The 24,361-nt window shown below is 39.9% G+C and overlaps 2 protein-coding genes across 3 annotated transcripts in view; one reads left to right on the top strand and one right to left on the bottom strand.

The window, feature by feature from the left end:
• Positions 1–321: 321 nt before the first annotated feature.
• Positions 322–10,417, bottom strand: PCLAF (PCNA clamp associated factor; the record flags this gene model as incomplete). Its single annotated transcript, XM_084240836.1, has 4 exons — positions 10,263–10,417; positions 9,893–9,973; positions 7,437–7,599; positions 322–367 (listed from the first exon to the last, which is right to left on the bottom strand). The coding sequence occupies exons 1-4, from the start codon at positions 10,306–10,308 to the stop codon at positions 322–324; spliced, it is 336 nt and encodes a 111-aa protein (XP_084096962.1). The 5' UTR covers positions 10,309–10,417.
• A 3,802-nt stretch (positions 10,418–14,219) lies between these two features.
• Positions 14,220–24,361, top strand: part of TRIP4 (thyroid hormone receptor interactor 4) — a gene marked incomplete at both ends in the record, with an annotated part of 58,954 nt that continues 48,812 nt past the window's right edge. For both annotated transcript variants that reach the window (XM_084239486.1, XM_084239487.1), the window contains 3 exons: positions 14,220–14,320; positions 16,389–16,558; positions 17,493–17,626. In XM_084239486.1, the coding sequence (XP_084095612.1) occupies positions 14,220–14,320; positions 16,389–16,558; positions 17,493–17,626 (405 nt within the window). The remainder of the gene's footprint in view (positions 14,321–16,388; positions 16,559–17,492; positions 17,627–24,361) is intronic.

Genomic DNA, 24,361 nt, shown 5'->3' on the forward strand with positions numbered 1-24,361 from the left:
AAGATCTAAGCAAATCTCAAATACAGCAGATTCATAGTTAGAATACCATACAATGATTTGTTTTTAGCAATAACAAGAATCTAATAACAGGTAAAAGAAACCATAACTGCATAGACTGAATACTAAGCTAAGTAACCATAATTAATCTTGTAAATTCTCCAATATCATAACCACTTACTTTTGATTTACTAAATGTAAGTCCTGTTTTTTTAATTAAATACCTATTCAGCAAGGTTAATTGAAACAAATACATTAATGCAAATTTACATCCTAGAATACCAGAATAAACAGAAGACATAATCAAGGATGAATAAGAAAGTTCTATTCTTTTTCATCATCTGTGAGATCAGGTTGCAAAGGACAAGTTCTGTGAAAAAAATAGAGAACTTCAATAGTCACCTGAGCATCAACTGTTTAAAAAAAACGGTATTTACAAGCTTATATATAATCAGGAATATTAATTGATAATATAGTGGGTCTGGTCAAGTGACCAGAATTGAGAGAAAACCAAATTTCATTATACAAACATCTACAAATTTCAAATTGTAAGCAACAAAATTTTTAACAATTTATTTTGTCTGTTCATTTTGTTGAGTCAGTGCTTCTCATTTAGGATATGTTGCTATTTTTATTAAAAAAGAGAATCTGTATTTCTATAGCATCTTTTTTCAACATGTTTTTTAAGTGGATTGATAAACAGCATGATCCTTCAGTAAGAAGTTTGTGATAATAAAAGGCAAAAAAAGTAACCAATCCACTTGAGCAGAGAAAATATATAGCAAGTTGTCATATTTAACTGTATATACCCTTTTGAACCATATTAGTATACTATCAAATTGAAAAAACCCCAAATTATTTAAGTTGATGAGATTCATAGTTTTTGAAAAAACATGTATTATCTCAAAGCCACTACACTTTTCAGAGGGAAAAAAATCAATTAAAAACAATCATTAAGAGGCCTTTCTGGTGGCGCAAGGGGTTAAGACGCAACCTGTGAAGCTGTGCACAGCCTCTGCAGCACCAGTTTGACCTCTCCTGACTGGCTCCCTGCTCCCCTCAGCTGTGTATTTCAATCAATTTGCTTGTTCTGTTCCCCACTCTGTCTCTGGTGAATCTTCTCACCCCCTACACCTCTGGCCTGTACCCCAGCTCTTGTATGCATAAATAAATAAATCTTAAAAAAAAAAACAATCATTAAGTCAGAATTGCTTCTTAGAGCTGATGGAGATTTGTGAGACCTACTCTAAAATAATGAGTTTTGAAATTAAATCCAGTAAGACTGCATGGTGTTAGAACTAGCTAGTGAAAAATAGTAAGTTAAAGTGAAGGTATTCTGACATGGTGTATTTTTATGGTTAACTATTGGCTCACCAAGAGGCCTTCATTGTGTCTTCCTGGGCATTATTAAATCGAGATAATGAACGCTGTCATTACCCAAACCTTCTTTTTGAAAGAGCCTGTTATTATCCCTTAGGCATTATAACCTTGTTTTTTTCCTTCCTGTAACTTTTTTATTTTTTGAGTTAACAGTTTACCCGGCATGATAGTACTGATCAAGGTTTTGAGTAGATAGCCTGATTCTGACTCTCCCAATGTAACTGATGGATGTTTACCTTGCCTTTGTGAGAAAATTAAAATAGGAATAGCCATATTCCAGCTCATGAATCAGGGAATTTATCTGACTTGTAAACTTCTTTAAACTGATTTCCTTTTTCACTAAAGGGGTAAATTAAAACACTCCTAAACTAAATCTAAGAACGTGACCTAACAGAATAAAGTAAACTTCAATTGCCTAATTTTATGTCACAGATTTGTTATGCCATGGATTAAAATTCTTTATGAGACTATAACCTTTCTCTGTGTGATAGAAAACCTGTAATAGAGGTTTTATTGTTATAATGATCAATGATATAGGCATATTTTGTTATAGTGCCAAATGTTTTATTTCCTTAATGAAAATCACAAAAAAAACCCCAGAGGATTGTATAGTCTAAAACTAGTATTGGGGCCTCCCCGGTGGCGCAGCGGTTGAGCGCTGGGTTGCGAAGCTGCCCGCGGCCTCTGCGGCGCCGGTTTGATCCCCGGCTGCTCCCCGGCCACTGGAGGAGGGTCCCACATGGCGCGCAGACCTCTCCTGCCGCCCGCTGCTCCCCTCAGCAGTGTACTTCGGTCCTTCTGCCTGCTCTGCTCCCCGCTCTGGCTCTGGTGAATTCTCTCACCCTCCCGCGCTTCTGACTGTACCCAGTGCATGTATAAACAAAACAAACAAACAAACAAATAAATAAAACATGCCTCTAAAAAAAAAAAAAAAAAAAAAAAAAAAAAAAATAAAACTAGTATTGACTATTAGTTTGTTTCTATTAGAAGGGGGAACGACAAGGAAGAATGGTGCCAGATAATGAGAAGGAACTAGAACAGACTTACAGAATCATAAAAAGAAATCTATTTTTAAGAACTCTCTTCAAAAACATATCCCTTGAGGTTTTGTGGGTTTTTGTATTATTTTTTATTGAGGTAACATTGGTTTACAAACTGCTTATGATATAATAGGCTTACACCTCTTCAGATACATGTCACCCATACCACAACAAAACACCAATAATCCTCCACCATAGTCCTTTGTCCATCTCCCCTCCCCAGCCTCAATTCAGCAGTCAAATTTCTAGGGTTTCTTTCAGTTTAGCTTTGTCTGTTACTTTGTTTTATTTCTTTTTATTCTGCACTGAGTGAAGTAATCTGGTATTTATCTTTCTGCCTTATTTCACTTACTATAACCCCCTCTATTTTTATCCATTTTGTGGCAAATGGCAAGATTTCATCTTTTTTTTTACAAAGATTTATTTATTTATGCATACAAGAGCTGGGGTACAGACCGGAGATGTGTGGGGTGAGAGGATTCACCAGATACAGAGCAGAGAACAGAACAGGCAAACTGACTGAAGTACACTGCTGAGGGAAGTAATGAGCAAGTCAGGAGAGGTCTACTGCACCATGTGGGTAGCTCCCTGGCCAGCCAGGGATTGAATTCGTGCTGCAGAGGCTGGGGACAGCTTCATAGGTTGCGTCTTAACCCCTCGTGCCACCAGGGAGGCCCCGGATTTCATCTTTTTTTTTATAGCTTGATAGTATTCTATTGTGGTTCCATACCATATCTTTTTTTTTTTTTTTAAAGATTTACTTATTTATTTATACATACAGGCACTGGGTACAGTCAGAAGCTTGGGAGGGTGAGAGAATTCACCAGAGCCACAGCCGGGAACAGAACAGGCAGAAGGACCGAAGTACACTGCTGAGGGGAGCAGCGGGCAGCAGGAGAGGTCTGCGCGCCATGTGGGACTCTCCTCTGGTGGCCGGGGAACCACCGGGGATTGAACCGGCACTGCAGAGTCTGCCGGCAGCTTTGCAACCCAGCGCTCAACCGCTGCGCCACCGGGGAGGCCCATCCATACCATATCTTCTTAATCCACTCATCTGATTTTGGGCACATAGGTTGTTTCCATAATTTGGTTATTGTAAATAATGCTGCAATGAACATAGGGGTACATATACCCCTTCAAATTAGAGTTTTTGCATTCTTTGGGTTTGAGTGGAATTGCTGGATCATATGGTAGATCTACTGTGAATATTTTGAGAAACCGCCATACTGTTTTACATAGAGGCTAGGCCAGTCTATTCCCTTTGGTTGTTGATTTTTATTGAATATCACTATTATCATATAGCATGAAGTTTCAGATACAGTTACTTCTCCAGCATATGACATTCCTTTTAAATATCTCATAAAATGGATAGCTGGCACTCAATAACTACTTACTAAATGATCTCATGAACAGTATTCAATAATTCTTAAACTTTATATGCATAAAAATCATTTTATATGTCAAGTATTTTGCTTTTTCAGCCATTTATTTTTGTTCAGTTTGTGTTCAATGCAAATCAGTTCCAAATACAATGTACATCTCAAAACAGGATGAGTGTTCATTCTTACACAAAGATCTTACTAGCTTGAGATATGCTGGATCTGGCTGTTTCCAAGTAGGTTTTAAAGATGGCTAATACTGGCTTAAAACATATTAAGAATACTTTTGTCCACATTGAATACCAGAACATCTAAGCATCAGTGTGTGAACATGTGAACCAAAGATTTCATGGAGTGTATGTTTCTAAAAAGGTATCTGTACATTGAGGCGGTTGTAAAGTTTTGCTATCCAGAATCAGGACCAGATTCTAGCTATCTAAAAATATTGACTGATACAGAATGTATTCCAAATGTAGCTATTCTGACTCATAATTTTATTGTTGGTTTTTAATATTTACAGAAAGAGCACAAGAGTTGTGATTTTAATGCAACAAGTTTCCAGCCTATACTTCCCTAAAACCTCAAATATATTTTGCCTACTTCATATATTTGTATCTTAATCTTAAGATTTGTCAAATATGCCTTCAAAATAGATCACATTTTAAGTTATAAAAATTATTCAACATATACAGAAATAAAAAGCAGTATTTTAAGATTAAAGTTCATGCACATCTAATCTATGGAATCTAATTAGTGACCCAAGTTTGCTAATTGAATCTGAAACTCTTCCTGGATGAGATGTATGATAGAAAATACCTGTCCTTTGACTTTTACGTGTACATGCAAGAAGTACCCAAGTTTGGATTTGTAGTAAATTCAAATCCATTTTTGCTGCAGCACATGCCAGTAATTACATAAAGTCAAATGCAATGTCAAATCAAAAACCCCAGGGCAGGGGCCTCCCTGGTGGCGCAAGGGGTTAAGCACCGCATTATGAAGCAATCTTCAGCCTCTGCAGCATGAGCTGAATCCCCGGAAGGCCATAGAGATACCCACATGGTGCAGCAGACTTCTCCTGGCTCACCTGCTGCTCCCCTCAGCAGCAGTCAATCTGCCTGTTCTGTTCCCCGCTCTGTCTCAGTTGAATCTTCTCAACCCCCACATCTCTGGCTTGTACCCCAGCTCTTGTATGCATAAAAACAAATAAATCTTAAAAAAAAAAAAAAAGACCACCCAGGGCAAAGGGTTACGTTCCCAAGAGAACAGTCAAAACTTAAAAGTGTAAAACTTTACGAAGAGTATATCAGGGCTACCCTGGTGGCACAAGGGATTATGTCTCAGCTCTGTGAAGCTGTCAGCAGCCACTGCAGCATGGGTTTGATCCCCAGCCAGGAAGCTGACCCACATGACACAGCAGACCTCTCCTCTTGCCCACTGCTCCCCTCAACAGTGCATTTCAGTCAGTCTGCCTGTTCTGCTTCCCATTCTGTTTCTGGTGAATCCTCTTACCTTCCCTTACCTCTGGCCTGCACCCCTGCTCTTGTGTGCATAAATAAATAAAATAAATCTTTAAAAAAAAAAAGAGTATATCATCACTAAATTAGAAAGGTGACACAATACAAAGAAGATTTACAGTAACACCTGGTGGTTCCTTTCAAAGTACACATACATAGAAATATGGAAGCTTTTTATATTAGTTATAATTTTATGGCTGTCTAGATTTAAGTGAAAACAAAATTTCCTTTCCACAGCTCATCGTTTTTCACATGACTAGGGTGAAATTATTCTGATTTTCAAGGTAGAGTTTTAAGTGTCCATATTTCTTAAGCTACATTTAATCACATCATTGACTTTTTTCGATGTTGTTTCTCCAGTACTGTTCATCAAAGTCCAGCAGATTTAATATTGGCATTCATTATTTTGTCAAATCCTTCAGATGCTTGTTAAACCAGTCCAATTTGAAACTCCCAATATTTTCTGCATTAATTAATAGAATTAGTAGATTTGATGAAGACCTGTTTTTCCCTTGCCACACTGGACTTGGTGAACTATAGATGTTTCCTTGATCTGACTCTTAAAAGTAGAGATGTAGAAGGACAAACAAGACCAAAAGTAGATTGACTATTGGCTGCAGGCCAGTGCGGGGCTGTGTTGTGGGGAGGGGTGGAGGATCTGGCCAGCTATATAAAGGTACGAACGATTAAGTCATGGGTAGCAGCAGCACCAGAAGCAGCAGCCCCAGACTGAGAATAACCACTAGCCCCTTGCCCATGCTGGTGACTTGAGCTTTGGGTTAGGCTCACTGTTTGGTGTGCTGGAGGACCACAGGCTTCTGGCTGGTGGAGGGGTAGCTGGTCCAGGGGTGACTGATGCCAGGAAGGTAGCTAGAGGGTCTTAAGTCAAGAGGTATCACAATGGCAGTGACAGTGAGCAGCACCACCCACCCACCTGTGCTCACTACCCTCAACCCCAGGCAACTAATGTTTTTGAAACAAAATATTTCAAAGCTATTTAGAGCCTAGATTTATAAACCTCTTTTTAAGCCATGAATTTAAATCTGTTTTTTTAAAGGCAGGTTTCCGTTGTTTCTTTTTTCCAAGTGGCATTAATTTTTCCCTAATTCTTAAAAGTATGTTTTTGTTGAAAGTTGGTAGCACAGAGTACGCAAGTGTGAGGAGAGGTTTTTATATAGAGATAACCACTATTGATATGTGGTATATTTTATACAGATATGGCCTATTTATATACATGTCTTTTACACAATAAATATTGTACTTCTGTATCTAGAATTTCTGCTTAACATTTCTGAGTATTTTCCTGTCATAAAAGCTTTATTTTTTTTAAAGATTTTTTTATTTATGCAAGAACTGGAATACAGGTCAGAGGCGCGGGAGGGTGAGAGAATTCACCAGAGAGAGCGGGGAGCAGAACAGGCAGATGGACGCCACACCATGTGGGTTTTTCCCTGATGGACTGGGAATCAAACCCACACTGTTGAGGCTGCGGACAGCTTCACAGCACAGCGCTCAAGTGGGGGGGGGGGGCGGGGAGGGCCCATGTCATAAAAGCTTTAAAACGATGACTTAATTATTTTCATTAACAGTTTGCACATGGAACTCTGTGTAGTTTTATTTCCACCTTGTTTTGTTTTGAAGTATTCTTATGTATTTATAGAGAACTTGTTAAAAAAAATAATGCACCATGGTGTTAGTTTTCATTGTTTCTAAGTGCAGGGCATTTCTATATTTTCCAGCTTTTCTACATTGGTTATATGTTTCTTGTGGAGATTGAAGTAGTAGTTTTTTGAGGGGTGGGACTAATGGAACTCAAGTTAGAAAAACCAAATGGAAATTGCTTTTTGAAAAACATGCTATAGAAAATAGACAGTAAAAGTTGAAGAATAAATACAGGAAGTTCATGGTTAATAATATAGCACTTATCTAAATGGGAAAGATCCTCTATGAGTAAAAATTACATTTTGAAATTTGGAGTGACTCATAATAGATTAGAACAATTTTTAAGAACCTCCTTTGTATTTTCTTATCTGACCAAAGAAAAACTAAAGTTATTCAACATGAAATAGCCTTTTATTTTCAAGAATATAAATTTTTGTTTTATATTCCAGGGTATAAAAACTTACTTTCTCTTTGCTTTTCCTAAGCCACTGCTTCCTGCTTCTTCAGGAATCTGATTCTCTTTTTCAGAATCTTTAGGGGACAATCTGAAGAATTCTCCAATTCCTTTTTGCCACTTGGGAGTTGGACGCACACAAACTGGATTCCCTCCTGCATACTTATTTTCAGCTATAAAATATAAAAAGATGGAACTAAATGAGAACTAAGAATATAAACTCCAGTTCATATAGGGAAACTTAATTCTTTCTTTAACATCAAATCTTAAAGGTATTAAATTGTATTACATCCATCTTAAAGAATTGCAAAATGTGACAATGAAACTATTAAATCACTAACACTACATTATGTATGTATTACATCCATCTTAAAGAATTAAAAAATGTGACAATTAAACTATTAAATCACTAACACTACATTATGTATTATGCATTATAGTGTATTGTGCATCTTATTAGATATAATGTATAATTCTTTATTATAGTTATCATTTATTCTGAAAAATAGCGTCAGAATTTTTACAACTGGAAAATATTTTTCATATTTAATCCACAGAGCACTTAAATAATACATAGAACATTCTAAAGTCTCACACATTTTTCCTAATATAAGGTGGCATTGTGTATAAAATGCCAATTTTTTATATAAGGTCATTTAGATAAAGTACATGTAAAAGGCAAGACAAGTATACAACAATGTGCAAGTTTCCACAAAAATAAGTTCCACTTTCCAAAGCATTTGGTTCCTTTTCAGTACATAAAATATATCCAATTTTGATTACTTTTATTTTTTTAAAGATTTATTTTTTATTTATACAATAGCTGGGGTACAGGCCAGAGGCACAGGAGGGTGAGAGGATTCATCAGAGACAGAGTGGGGACTGACCGAAAGCACTGCTGAGGGGGGCAGCTGGGAGAGACAGGAGAGGGTATCTCCCTGCACCATGTGGGTATCTACCTGGCCAGCTGGGAATCAGCCCTGCACTGCAGAGGCTACGTACAGCTTCACAGCGCTACAGTCAACCTGCTGCGCCACCAGGGAGGCCCTTGATTACTTTTAAAAAGTATTATAAAGGGACAATTAAGAAAAAAGCCCTGCTCCTTTATAAGTAATAATTAGATGACCAAGAGGAGCAAGTTTACTAGATTTATCTTTTATTTCAAACACACTTGTCACAAACTTTAACAGTTTTGCAACTTTGCAAAAATTGCTTCTGTGTGGACTGAAATTATATTGTTTGTACTTTTTTAAAGGTACAAATGGCCTTTAAAAAGCAGTGATCCTTTCATTTGTAATTTTCCTAGGAACCTTATGGGAATTCTTTTATTACTAGAAAGTGTATAGCAGCAAACCATAGTTCAGTACAGGATTCAAACCCAGCTCTGTTGACTAGTTGCATGACAATGTATGCAACCCATTTCCTTATCTTTAAAATGAAAGTGCTAACAGTTTCATACATTTGCTTATTAAAAATAGAAATCTGTAAAATGCCTTAATGGGTGCATTTGTCCCACACACATATTCAGGGCCTGATCAGCTGATTCTAGTGGTTGAATAGTGGACAGTGGGATGTGGTCTTAATTGGAGTTTAATCAGCCATTCTCAATAAATTCATGTATTTCACAATTTTGACCTATTTCTTTTTATCTAAAGAGATTAAAACAGTAAACACTTTTCTAATGAAATGTTCACAATAGGGGAAATTCTAAGCTAACTTAACCCATGAAACCTTTAAAAGTGCTCCTACTTTGAAAGTGTATCTGCTTCACTGGAATTAAATCTTCTTGCCCGCTCAGCTTCCTACTTGAAAGGAATGAGGCGCTGGATGGCACAGTATTTTCATAAACTCTCCTTGCACAGAAGAAGCATGTGAAGCTGTTTCCCTGGCCCAGTTTTTGCTCTTACCGTCCCAAAGCAGCGGCAGAGTTGGAAAGCACACACGTAAGCAAGGAAAGAGAAAGAGAGAATGGGTGGATGGGGAGAGAGGGAGAAAGAGAGGAAAAGAGAGCGTGGGAGAGAGGGGCAGAGAGAGATCAAGAAAATCATGCAGAAATGAACGTTTACACTTACAAGACATGATTTACACTCAAGCACTCAACTATCGTTCTAATTCTTCATCTTGTAAAAGAGCACTTACATAATCGCTTGAGAGAGAGAGAGAGACAATATTAAGAAAACTTAAAACGCTAAACCAGAAAAGAAAAACAGATTTGAAGCGCAACCGTGCACGTCCCTAACCCCGAGGTTTGAAATGTTTTTCCAAGCAACCCCCACCTCTACCCCAGCCCGCCAAAGGCCAAGTCCTCTCCTTATAAACAGAGGACAAGTTAGAAATTCAGGCGTTAGGATCTCGGGGGAACAAATTCCACTGTGGGTCAGGGCTCTCGCCGGTCAGGAGGACTGTGGTGCCAGGCCTGATGCCCTTCTAGAGTTTCGTCCAGGAGCATGCAGAGGCGCTTTGTACCTTTTCTCGACGAAAGCGACGAGGAGTTAGTGGCTGAGGTGGAGGAACCAAGCACCTTCCGGGGGGCTCGAGAAGCCACCACTGCGAAGAGAGGCAAAGGAAACGTTCAAAACTGGCGCGGCAAGGCTCGGACCCCAGTCTGGGTCCCACCACGGCCCCCCAACTTGGCGCTTAGAGAGCAGAGGCCCGTGACCCTCACCAGGGGGACAACCCTCCCCCGAGCCCGCCGCTCCTTCTGGTCCAGGGGCCGAGGCGCTATTGTGGAGGGTGGGACACGTTGGACCGGGCCGCGGGGAGCCCGGTCCTCTCCAACCCGCTGCCGGGGCGCAGAAGACCGCCCCTCTCTCCGGTGGTCGCTTGGCCGCCTCACCTTTTCTGAAGGTGCCTGAGACTCTGTCGGCCTTAGTCCGCACCATGTTCTCGGGCGAGCAGAGGAGAGCAACCAACTGGCTTCCCAGCGGAGGGTGCTGCTCGGGACAAGGACCCGAAAACGAATCTCCCGCCACAGTTTATATTGGTCTGTTTCCCGCGCGCCCCGCGGACCCGCCAGGGCGGCAGCCTCCATTGGGCGCGCGGGGCTCTCCCGCCACCAATCTCCGCTCTCCAGCGGGGCGGCCGCGGCCAAGGCGCCGCGCGGATCCGTCCATTAACTCGCGGGCGCCTGTGATTCGTGCCCGCCCCGGGCGGGCGGGGCCCGGGCACCTCGCCGGGCGCACACTTCGGGGGCTCAGATTCTGAGCTGGGGAGCGTAAGCCGGCTGAGAAAGACACCCACGCGGAGACGGTGAATTCCAATATTTCTTCCAAAGACCCCTCCCTGACTGACTCCTGAGAGTAAAACCTGAAACAAAGCGGACTCTTCTTGGCTGCCAGGCGAAATAAAGAGAACGTGGCTGCCTCAGGCACGAATGCTCAGTGCAACATGCACGCTAAAACATACTAAATCTTCCGGTGAAAAGGAAGCAGAGACAGTTTATTTACAGCATTGGGCTACGTCTTTAGAATGCGAGGTTAAGGAGAAAAACTGGGTTAAAGGGAAACTGGATGCCTTTTACATGCATACACACCGGAAAGAAACAGATCAATAAAATGTCTTCCGGAGACCTGAATGGTCTCAGAAGCCCTGAAAAATTTGCCAAATGTGCTAAAGGTACATCCCTGGCATGTAGTGAGTGTACTCTAGAATGGGAGCACATGATTGTTCTCTGTCCTTATGCCTATCTTCTAATTACTCAAAATACCCCAGGGCGTGATTGTCACTGTGAATACCATGCATAAAACATTAGATAAGCTTGTCTTGTGATGAATTTTGTTAAATGCTCACATGAAAGGCAATTCTGAAAGTGTAAAACACGATGTTGATTGTCTCCAAAGAAATGTGCTTGAACCTAAAAATAGGGTACTAGGAACTTAGAAAACAGGCTGCTCAGTACTTTAACTGAATCAACAACTCCTTTGTGTTTTAGAATTAAAGAATTGAGACAATAGGCTAATTAACATTAGAATAATAGGAAGTGTATTGGAAATTACCTGTATTTTGTTTAAACCCTGGAGTCTAAGATTACAACCCAATTCCCACAGGAAAAATCAACAAGCCCCAGGGAATTCCTTTGTCATTTATCCTCATACCGCTTTCAAAGCACAGTTTCTTCAATGCAGGTAATTTTCTTTTCCGTTAAAGTGGCTTCACAAAGTAATCTGAATCACTTAATTTGAAGTCATATCCCAGATCTCTGCAGTTATTGGAAGTGCAGAGCAAATCTGCTAGTCTTTCCCCCTAGTCCACAGGCCCAGTAAGCTGCTAGGAAAAATTTCAAGTAAATCTTTGCACCCAGGGACAGTCTACACATTATTCAATACTATAGCTGTGTTTGTTTTTGTTTGTGTGTTTATTTAACAATGATTGTGATAGTAAAAGACGCATGTTAGAGAAAAAATAGGAAAAAGCAGCGATGCCTAGTAAAAATTCTAAATTTATTTTTTTAAAGATTTATTTATTTATGCATACAAAAGCTGGGGTACAGGCCAGAGGGGGGGGGTTGAGAGGATTCACCTGAGACAGAGTGGGGAACAGAACAGGCAGACTGAAATACACTGCTGAGAGGAGCAGCGGGTGAGACAGGAGAGGTCTGCTGCGCCATGTGGGTTGCTCCCTGGCAGGCTGGGGGTCGAACTTGTGCTGCAGAGGCTGCAGTTGCCTCATAGTGCGGTGCTTAGCTCCTTGCACCACCAGGGAGGCCTCAAAATTCTAAATTTAAATGTCAGTTTTGCAGAAATCCTTCTCCTTTGCAGTTAAAAAAAAAAAGTTGTATAGTATGAAACTGAAAAATTTGAAAGCCTAGACCATTCAGAAAAAACTAGTATGTGTGAATGAAATTTCGGTCCAAATTTATACTACAGAATACTTTTAAATAATGTTAGGTAGGTATGCTTGCTTTGCTCAGGCAGAAAATTATTTTTTAAATAAGACTATAAGTGGCATTACATTACATACATTAGGAAGTTGAGATTATAATCACTAATATTTGCCATATGAAGGAAGAACACCTATCCTTGAGGATCTAGTCGTTTCATCATAATGTATAAATTCGTGCAAAAAAAAAGTTAGATTGTAGTCTGTCTGAAGAAATTGTTTAGTTATGGAACTGAAAGGATATAGAAACAGATAAAAGATTTGGGTATGTTACTAGTATTATATGTAGCAGATTTTCATGAAGACAGACAACCTGCTCCAACTATTAATGAACACCCACAGAGGATCTTGTGTTTTTTTTTTTAAAAGAATCACGTATTTTACAATTGAATAACAAAGACAATCTAAAGTCAATGTAACTCAATGCAGTCATATGATTTTCATTATTTTTACTGATATTTGTATCAATGAAAATAGCACAAACTTGTGAAAAGCAGTCAATTTAATGTAATTCCTGAGCCTAACTACCCTAATGAAGAAGCGATAAATGTAACACAAAGACACCAATTAAATTTATGGATGAAGTATATGTGAAGACAGTATGTTCTCTGGAAAAGTCTAGCTACTTTCCCTGGTCTGTTCCAGTGGAGTGGGGAATAGCAAAAGACCCTTAAATCTGGTCGCCTTGAGTTGAAACACCTTTAATTTCTTTAAAAATTAAAGAATTTTATTTTTTAAATTAAGGAATTCACATGAACGGTCTTAATGCCAAACCCAGCATCTTTTATTACAGTCCTTCTTCACTCCACCCCTCAAACTTGCTGAGTTGTCTTCACTCTCCTGGAAAAGACGTGACCCAAAAAATTAAATAGAAAGAAATTGTAGTAGTGTACTTTCAGACTACACAGAGTAGTAATAAAACCACTACCACCAGAGCAAATTCTTCAAACTTTATCTAGCTTACAAGGGCCATTTTAAATTTTTACATAATACCAGGACAGTTTAAAAGCTGGCCCCTCAGGTTTTTTTTTTTTTTTTAATTTACATGAATGGACAGAACAGAAAGGTGAGATTTACCAGAGACAGAGTGGGGGGGCAGAATAGGCGGATTGACTGAAATACACAGCTGAAGGGAGCAGCAAGCAGGACAGGAGAGGTCTGCTGAGCCATGTGGGTGAGCTCCCTGACTGGGGATGGAGCTTGTGCTGCGGTTGGCTGCTGATAGTTTCATATTGCTGAGACTTAACCCCTTGCGCCACCAGGGAGGCCCCGCTTTCTTTCTTTTTTTTTTTAAGATTTATTTATTTATGCAGACAAGAACTGGGATGTAGGCCAGACGTGTGGGAGGGTGAGAGGATTCACCAGAGACAGGGTGGGGAGCAGAACAGGCAGATGTACTGAAATACACCGCTGAGGGGAAGCAGGGGGGGGTGGGGGGGGGTAGACAGGAGAGGTCTGTTGCCCCATGTGGGTCAGTTCCCTGGCCAGTGATCAAAGTCATGCTGCAGTGGCTGGCAATAGCTTGTTAAGACTGTCTTTAACCTCTGGGCCATCAGGGAAGCCGCCCCACCGCACACACCCTCAGCTTTTGTTTTTTTCCCTAAACTATAATTTTTATAGGTATTTGTGCTGTCTGGTCAGCAGAATGCTTGAGTGCTACATCCGTAGTTGTGAAAGAATGGCGCGCGGATGAAGTTTTAGCACAAGAGTAATCAAACCAGGGAGCCAGGAGAATGAGACGGTACAGATGGGCGGGATCTAAGCAGGGGCGGGTGGGGGGTGGAGCTATCGCGGGGGCGGGGAGGGGGCGGTGCAGGCTGGCGGAACCCGGTTGATCAAGGTCAGTGTTGCGAAGGGGACTAGTATAAAGAAGGACGCGCGGCTTTTGCAGCCCAGCTGGTTCCGGCTGGGGAAAATGGCGGTGGCTGGGGCGGCGTCCCGGGAGCAGCTGGTGGGCTGGTGTACTCAGCAGTTGCGGAAAACTTTCGGCTTGGATGTCAGCGAGGAGATCATGCAGTGAGACCGGTTTGGGTCGGAGGCGGGAAGGCGGGCCGGGTTGTACACTGGTTGAGCGAACAGGAAAGCGGGGAGGACTAAAAGTTGAAGAGAGTAAAGAAATGATAAAAGGGCTGCTATCCGTCTCTAAGGCGCAGGTTTTTGACGTCCTCCTTTATAGTTTAGTTTGTGTAATAGAGTTTCACGGTCTACTGTCGGCCGGTGGCGCTTTTTTTTCCTCCTTAGCAAAATACCAAATTCTTGGTAATTAGACCTGTAAAACAACTCCAGGAGTCAATTTTTTTATAAATTCTGGAGAGAAGGGGGGAGCCAAATTGTAGAGAAAATCCTTACTATGAACATTTTAGTTTTCCCGGTTTGGATTGTGTCAAATAGGATCTAAAATATAAATGGGGGCAGCGTGGTATTTGGAAAATAGCTCCTCACTCGGGAGTTCTGGTTCTGTTTTTTGTTGTTATTTACCTGTTTTGGAACCTTGTGCAACTTAATTTCTCTCTTTAGTTTCCTCATCTATTAAATGAATAGTTATCTTTAATATTTTATAATTCTTATGAAATGGAGATGGTGACATGATTTAATCTGCTTTCCTTTAACAAATGTTTGTTGCGCCACTGCTTGACAGGTGCTGGGGCAACGATGATTGGAACAATTAGGTTTCTTTTGGTTGATGAGTGCTGAGGTGGGGAAGTGCAGGAGGTTGTGGGAACACTGAATAAAGGACCCTGATTTGGTTTGAAAACTCGGGAGGTTTACTTCAAGAGATGACTTTCACCTGAACTAAAATATGACTAGATGGGAGTACAGTGTTCAGGCTGAGGGAAAAAAAGTCTACAAAAATTTTACTTGATCAAGGACTCTGAAAGTGTATCCTGATTTTATTCCTTGTTCATTGATTCTGAAACCTAAATTGGAAATCTAGGATTACTGTAGGTGAGTTTCAGCGTTTGGGAGAAAACAAACTTATAAAAGAATTAAGAGAGCCTGTTTTAAAAGATTGGGGGAGGGCAAAAGTGGAACAGACTATCAAAACAAACAAACAAACAAACCCAGTCAAAACATATTGCTTGACTTAATTCTTGTTTGAAAGCAAGATCAGATTAAGGAGTTTTCAAACTTTTTTTTTTTTGAACAGTAGAATGCTATCAAATGAGATGAGACTTTGCAATATGCCAAAGAAATCAGTTGAAAAAAAAAAGGTTGAGGCTATTTTTGATGAATCTACGATGGAGGTGGAGAAATGCAGTTTTCTCAATCTCAGAATCCAATTGTATTTTGCTTGTTTACCCAGTATCAGAAAAATTCTAATTCTCATAGGCTGTGGTTTAACAGCTCATTTTGCGACCTTATTTTTTCCTCAGCTCAACTTACACTCCTGAAAGAGGAGTGATCTGAAATTTCTTGTACATTTCAAGCACTAGAAAACCATTCCATTTACTGAACTGAAAAACAAAACAAAACGTTGAAGCATGAAGTATGGCTACATACCTACTACCTGCTTGCATTGTTTCTTCATAAATATGTTAGATGAAAGTGTCCAAAATTTAAAATAAGCACTAAAGCTACATAAAATACACTGTTTGAACAACTTACTATCTTTTCACTGGTTATTGCACATAAGGCTATTTTTCACTGTTGGAAACCCTTTGTTACATTTCCTTAAAATAGATCTGCTTATTCTGATGTAATCTTGACTTGGTTCTTAGGAAATCGACTAACCAATTATATCAATACCTTATTAGATTGTAGTATATATTCGTATTTTTAGCAAAAAAGAAATTTCAGATATTGCAATATAAAGATTAAGTAATTTATATTGTTCCTATGATAATGACAGCAAATAAGTAGTTACAGGAAGTATTCCTATGTTAAGGATAGCCCTACCGTCCTATTTTCAAAACACTGATTTGCTTCTAGAAATACAAGGTTAGGTAGATGATTAGTTACCTAATTAAATTTATATCCTTTTTTTATATGATAAAAAAACTTGGCTCAAAGTAAGTACTGTAATGGATTAATGAATGACTTTATAGCATAAACTAACTTTATTTCAACAACTTTGTTTCCTGAGGTATGTTCTGTCAATTGAGAGTGCTGAAGAGATTCGAGAATATGTTACTGACCTCCTTCAGGGAAATGAGGGCAAAAAAGGTCAGTTCATAGAAGAACTTATAACCAAATGGCAAAGAAATGATCAAGAGTTGGTTTCTCATGCTTTGCTGCAGTCCTTCAAAAAAGATGGTAAGTTCAGTTAACATAACTAAGTAAAGGTTGAAATGTTATTGATAAATGAACTGGTGTATAGTAACTTTCGTCATCCTGTATTTCCTCACAGCTAACTTAAGCAGAAGCCTATGTAAGCTTATTTTTAGTTCAGTTCTCAGTCTAATGAATATTTGTTCTAGTTCAGACTTATAATTTAGAAAATATCACAAATATATCTTTTTGTAGATACAAATGTATCTGCTTCAGAACAATTGGAAAAAATTCTACATGGATTAAAGAAATACTTTTCAGGTATATGCATACCTGTATGAAGTAAATTTTGATTGATTTTAATATGAATAGCATTTAGGACTATTTAGTGCAAAAGGTGAACACCAAAATAAATTTGTCATTATTATTATATAATCTACAATATTCAGATTTTAATTTACCCTCTTAATTCTAATCTGTTCTTTAAAAAAATATTTATTTTATTTATGCATACAAGAACTGAGGTGCAGGTCACAAGTGCAGGGGGGAGGGGTAAGAGGATTCACCAAAGACAGAGCCGGGAGCAGAATAGGCAGATTGACTGAAATATTCTGCTGAAGGGAACAGCTGGTGACACAGGAAGGGTCTGCTTTGCCATGTGCGTCAGCTCCCTGGCTAGGGATCGAACTCATGCTGCAGTGGCTGCTGATAGCTTCATAGTGCTGATACTTAATCCCTTGCACCACTGGGGTGGTCTACCTTCTTAATTCTAGCCAGTAGTCTTCTTTTTTTTTAGCCAGTAGTCTTTATTGAAAATAATGATTTAAATTTCATTTTGAATTGAGAGAAAAATGTAGTTTAAAAATCTCTCTTCATATTGTTTTCTAACTATTGCCTTTTTTTCATTAGCTATTCATCAGTAAATCTAACTATTAGCAATCTATCTTTGTATATGTTTTTTCCCCCCTTTTCTTTCAAGAAACTTTAGATGGGCAGAGATCAGGAGACCAACTAAAGCGGAGTAGGCGGAAAGGGAGAAACAGACAGGAAGTTCCTGCATTTGCTGAATCTGATACAACCACAGAAGTCAAAACCCCTTTTGATTTGGCCAAGGTGGGTGCTTATATAATGAACCTGTTTCTGACCTTATGGAGAAGAGGAAATGACTGATAAGTTTCAAAAAACATTGTGTATAGTTTGGTCTAGAATGGCAGTTTTTCACCAATGCATGAGTTTTATGGAGAGAAAGTGGTAATGATGACACTACCTATATGGTAGTTTTCTTTGGTAGCCTGATTAACTATTTTTAAGGACATCTTTGCTTAGAGATGGGATATATAGATATCTATGTATATCTATATGTACATACATACACACATATATGTGTGATGGAAAATATTTAATGAGGTGTACCAGAGCTTCAGTTTCAACATTTTGTGTGTATTTATACTAAATGAATGCACGGTTCTAGCTATACCACCATCACCACACTACCATTGTCACTGTCATTATTATCATCTTATTTATTTATTATTTTTTTAAAGATTTATTTATTTATACAAGGACTGGGGTACAGTCAGAGGCGCGGGAGGGTGAGAGAATTCACCAGAGACAGAGTGGGGAGAAGAACAGGCAGATGGACCAAAGACCCCGCTGAGGGGAGCAGTGGGCGAGGCAGGAGAGGTCTGCCATGCCATGTGGGAATCTCTCTGGCCAGCTGGGAATCGAACCCACACTGCACAGGCAGCGGATAGCTTCACAGTGCAGCACTCAACCCACTGCACCACCGGGGAGGCCCACATCTTTTATTTTTTTTAATTTAATGAAGTACCATGTTTTACATCTTTGTTAATATCTCACAGTATAGGATTTATCCTCTCAGGTGTGGTCACTGTTGCTCTCCCACCACTGAAACACCCATAGTTCTCCACCATAGTCCATTGTGCTCTCGTCCAACTCCTTTTCTTCACCCTTCCCCAAACCTGGATGCTTCAGATCTATGGTCAGCTTTCAAGAGTTGGTTTTAATATTTGTCTTTGACTGATTCTTTGTTTGGTTTCTCTATATTCCATATATATAAGTGACACCATCTGATGTTTATCTTTTTCCTTCTGGCTAACTTTGTTTAGCATAATCCCTTCCAGCCCCATCCATGTTACCACAAATGCAGGAGTTTATCTTTTGATTGCTGAGTAGTATTCCATTGTGTATATATACCACATCTTCGTGATCCACTCATCTGTTTTTGAACACTTAGGTTGTTTCCATATCTTAGCTATTGTAAATAATGCTGCAATGAACATAAGAGTGCAGGTTTCCTTTTGAATTAGTATTTTTGTCTTTTAGGAGTGGAATTACTGGGTCATACGGCAGATTCAATTTTAGTCATTTGAGTTGAGGTGATTACTATCATGAATTTGTTATAAATCCTAGTATACTACTTTTTCATGTGTAAGAGTCTACTAAGAATATATGGTATTGTGTGAGTTTTTAAGAATCTAGATAAATGGTGGGGGCCTCCCTGATGGCCTCGGGGTTAAGTCTCAGCACTATCACCTCTATGGCCTGAGTTGGGTCCCCGACCAGGGAGCTAACCCACATATGGCACAGACCTCTCCTGTCCCGCCCACTGCTCCCCTTAGCAATGTATTTCAGTAACTCTGCCTGCTGTGCTCCCCACTCTCTCTGGTGAATCCTCTCACCCCCTGCATCTCTGGCCTACACCCCTGCTCTTCTGTGCAAAAATAAATAAAATTAAAAAATCTTTTTTAAAAATGTAGATAAATGATATACTGTCATTTTGCAAACCTTTTTTATACCTGCTTTGAGAATTGTCCACTGATTTTATTACTTCTCTGAACTCCTATATAATATTCCACTGATTTAATTTTTCCATTTATTCTCCATAAGTGTATGTTTTTGTGGTTTATAATGGTTTGCTATTATGAATAGTACTGTAATGAGCTTTTTTGTACAAATTTCCTTTGTGTATATTTGAGAGTTTCTCCAAGGTACTTTTACCTATTATTTAAATTGATTTGTCATAGCATAGGATTTGTTAATTTTTCTTTCATTGGCACTCCCAAATTAACCTTTAAAGTACTTGTTCCAGTTTTATTTTCCTACCATCAGTGTAAAAGATTTTTCTTTTTCTTTGCCAATACTAGTATTGTCAGACTTTTAAAGTTTTGCCCATTTTAAGTATAAGAAATGTTATCTCACTGAACTTTGCATATCCATGAATTCTGAATAGGTGCTGAGTATCATTTTGGAGGATCTGTTGATTTTGCCTTTTTCATATATTTTGAATTACCTATTCATGTCCTTGACCTGATTTTCTACTGGGTTGATGGTCTTTTCAAATTAATTTATAAAAATTCTTATATATGACTATATATGTTAATCCTTTGTTATATGTAGAAATATATACTAGTCTGTGTTTTGTCTTCTGTGTCATCTTTTGACCCACAGAAATTTTTAATCTTGTTGTGGTCAACTATGTTGCTGTATTTTTTTGTTTTTCATACTTAAAGCCTTTGCGACATTTTTCCCACTCCAAAATGTAAAAGATAGGCTCCTAAATTTTCTTGTTATAATTCAAAAGTTTTTATATGTAGGTTTGTAATTATCTGAACATAATTTTGAGTATTTTAAAAAATTAGGGCCTCCCCGGTGGCGCAGCGGTTGAGCGCTGGGTTGCGAAGCTGCCCGCAGCCTTTGCAGTGCCGGTTCGATCCCCGGTTGCTCCCGGTCACCAGAGGAGGGTCCCACATGGCGCGCAGACCTCTCCTGCCGCCCGCTGCTCCCCTCAGCAGTGTACTTCGGTCCTTCTGCCTGCTCTGCTCCCTGCTCTGGCTCTGGTGAATTCTCTCACCCTCCCGCACTTCTGACTGTACCCAGTGCATGTATAAAACAAACAAACAAACAAATAAATAAATAAAAACATGCCTCTATTAAAAAAATTACTCTTATCTGTAAAATACTTGTTTTTTAAGTAAAAGATATATTTTATATGTATATGAATATATTTTTTTAAGTGCTGATTCCAAGCATAATCTTAATAAAGTGAAAGAATGGAAGTATATAGAAAATAGCTAGTCTAGTCAGAGTGATAAAATAATGGGTGAAATTATTAAAGCCTTATATCGTAATTTTTTAAATTATTAATTTTTTTTGCTCTCAGCATTTATATTTTAGTGGTTTGGATGAAAATTACAAAAGACAATCAGACTTTCTTTTTAAAGTAATTACACACTGGGCCTCCCCGGTGGCGCAGCGGTTGAGCGCTGGGTTGCGAAGCTGCCCGCGGCCTCTGTGGCGTCGGTTCGATCCCCGGCTGCTCCCCGGCCACTGGAGGAGGATCCCACATGGTGCGCAGACCTCTCCTGCCACCCGCTGCTCCCCTCAGCAGTGTACTTCAGTCCTTCTGCCTGCTCTGCTCCCCACTCTGGCTCTGGTGAATTCTCTCACCCTCCCGCGCTTCTGACTGTACCCAGTGCATGTATAAACAAAACAAACAAACAAATAAAATAAATAAATAAATAATAAATAAATAAAAACATGCCTCTATAAAAACAAAACAAAACAAAAAACCTATTAAAAAATAAATAAATAAATAAAGTAATTACACACTGCGAAAATTGCCATGAAATAAATAGAACAGGGACCTCCCTGATGGCACGAGGAGTAAAGTCTCAGCACTGTGAAGCTATCTGCAGCCACTGCAACATGAATTCAGTCCCTGGTCAGGGAGCTATCTACATGCCACAGCAGACCTCTCCTGTCTCACCTACTGCTCCCCTCAGCAGTGTATTTCAGTCAGTCTGCCTATTCTGCTGCCCACTCTGTCTCTGGTGAATCCTCTCACCATCCCCCATCTCCGCACCTCTGGCCTACACCCCTGTTTTACACAAAAATAAATAAATTAAAAATCTTTTAAAAAAGAAAAAAAAGAAAGTGGGACCTTTAGGAAGTTCTTAGGTTATGCAGGTGGAACCGTCATGAATGGTGTTAGGGCTTTTATGAAAGAGGTCCCATAGAGTTCCCTGCTCCTTTTGCCCTGTGAGGATACAGTGAGGAGTTTTGTGACCTATGATCTCACCAACCATTCCGACACCCTGATCTGGACTTTGCACTTCTAACCTCCAGAATTATAAGAAATAAAATTCTGGTGTTTATAAGCTACCCAATCTGTGATTTTTTGTTATGGCAACCTGAGTGGATTAAGACAGGTTGAAAAATATGATTCTGCTTAAAACCTTTTTATTTTATTTATTTTATTTTTTTTCCTTTTTTTTAAAATGTTTTTTTTTTTTTTAAGATTTATTTCATTTATTTATATATTTATTTATACAAGCACTGGGTACAGTCAGAAGCACGGGAGGGTGAGAGAATTTCCCAGAGCCAGAGCGGGGAGCAGAGCAGGCAGAAGGACCGAAGAACACTGCTGAGGGGAGCAGCGGGTGGCAGGAGAGGTCTGCGCGCCATGTGGGACCCTCCTCAGGTGGCCAGGGAGCAGCCAGGGATCGAACCGGCGCTGCAGAGGCTGCGGGCAGCTTCGCAACCCAGCGCTCAACCGCTGCGCCACTGGGGAGGCCCAAAACCTTTTTATTTTATAACATAAACACAGATGTGTTTATAACATAAACAGATAATTTTTCACATTACTAGTCCTTATGTACAGGGCAGGGGGAGGGACACCCCAGACCCCGCAAACCTGCCTGCTCTAAATGGGTTCTGCCATCTGCTGCATTAACACAAAACATATGAGACTTAATGTAAAGGAACTTTAATACAATTAGTAAACAATACAGAAAAGGCAAAGAATATAGTTTCTAAATCGAGCACCCAAAGTTACCCGACCCCTCGTGGGTAAAAGTCCACCCAAGCAGGATTGGCCCAGAACAAGGCCCCAAAGCCTGCCAAAGGTCTAAAGCATCTTCCAGTGGGAACCCACAGAAAAAGATCAGAAACGATCAGACAAGTCTGGGAGGAAAAGAGCAAAATCAAAATCAAGACCAAAACTGCCATTGTCACCTCCCTGTGGGTCTCACCCACATCTATATCAACCAGTCCACAACCAAAAGGCAAGGGCAGTTTCTTCACGTGTCTTTCCACTCCATGTGCCTCCTCCAGGTCTCCTTCTGGCTCTCCATCTGGCTTCCTTCCTTCCTCAGTCTCCTCTGCAGCTTCTTCTCTCCTGCTCAGCTCCACCCTCCTTTTGGATGGGGCAGGAAACCTGGACCCTCCCCCTTTCCTGGGGACCACCCTGTTAGACTAGTGTCCCAATATGTCCCAAAATGACAACCCCCACCAAGGGGAAACACCTTTTTGACTTTCTTTTTTTTTTTTTTAAGATTGATTGATTTATGCATACAAGACTGGGTACAGGCCAGAGGTGTTGGGGGTGAGAGAATTCACCAGAGACAGAGTGGGGAACAGAACAGGAGGATCACTGAAATACACTGCTGAGGGGAGCAGTGGGTGAGTCAGGAGTGGTCTGCTGCGCCACGTGGGTCACCTCCCTGGCCACGGAGCAAACTCGTGCTGCAGTGACTACGGGTAACTTCACAGTGCTGCGTCTTAACCCCTTGCACCACCAGGGAGGCTCGCCTTTTTTGACTTTGAATGCCATAGATTAGTTTTTACTTGCTTATGAACTTTGTATAAATTAAGCTAAATATTATGTACTCTTTTCATTTAACGCTGCGTATGAGAATTATCCATATTGTTTTATATTGTAATACTTTTTCACTTTCACAGCTACTTAGAATTCTATTAAGTGAATATGTCATTCTACTGTTGAACATCTGGCTAGTTTTTAGTTCCACTGATGCAGTAAACATTCTACATGTCTTTTTGTTTGTTTGTTTGTTTAAAGATTTATATATTCATGCATACAAGAACTGGGGTACAGGCCAGATGTGCAGGAGGGTGGGAGGATTCACCAGAGACAGAGTGGGGAACAGAACAGGCAGACTGACTGAAATACACTGCCGAGGGGAGCAGTGGGCTGGACAGGAGAGGTCTGCCACGCCATGTGGGATTCTTGCCAGCCAGCATCTAACCTGTGCTACAGAGGCTGTGGACAGCTTCACAGCGCTACGCTCAACCGCCTGTGCCACCAGGGGAGGCCCTCTACATGTCTTTTGATTAATGTATTTTGCATTTTTGTTGACTATATATATCCAAGTGTTGAGTTCCTGGGTCATGGATATACACATATTCAACTTTAGTAGATAACAGTTTATGCTGCCTCCTATAGTGTACAAGAACTCTTTTTTTAAAAATTTATTTATTTATGCATATAAGAGCTAGGGTACAGGCCAGAGATGCTGGGGGTGGAGTGACATGATTCACCAGAGAAACAGTAAGAAACAGAACAGGCAGACTGAAATAACACTGCTGAGAGGAGCAGGGGGCGAGGCAGGAGAGGTCTGCTTCCCCATGTAGGTTTCTCTCTGGCAGGCTGGGGATTGAACTGCTGCAGAGGCTGTGGATTGCTTCATAGTGCGGTGCTTTACCCCTTGCGCCATCAGGGAGGCCCAAGAACTCCTAATCGTACTCTTATCCTTGCCAGCACTCCATATTTTCTGTCTTTTTCAGTTTAGCCATTATGGTTGGTATGTAGTGCATGATGATTTTATTTTACGTTATCTTGATTACTAAAGCACCTTTTCAAGTGTCTTGACCATTTGGGCTTTTTCTTTTATGAAGTTCTTGTTTAGGTCTTTTACCCATTTTTTTTTCTATCATGTTATTTGTCTTCTCTCTATTAAATCAGTTTGTATTTTTTTTCTTGTTTTATTTTTCATATTTTCAAATCTTATCATTTTTGAGAGTTATTTT

This window comes from Talpa europaea, assembly GCF_964194135.1.
Source record: "Talpa europaea genome assembly, chromosome: 8".
Classification (NCBI taxonomy): domain Eukaryota; kingdom Metazoa; phylum Chordata; class Mammalia; order Eulipotyphla; family Talpidae; genus Talpa; species Talpa europaea.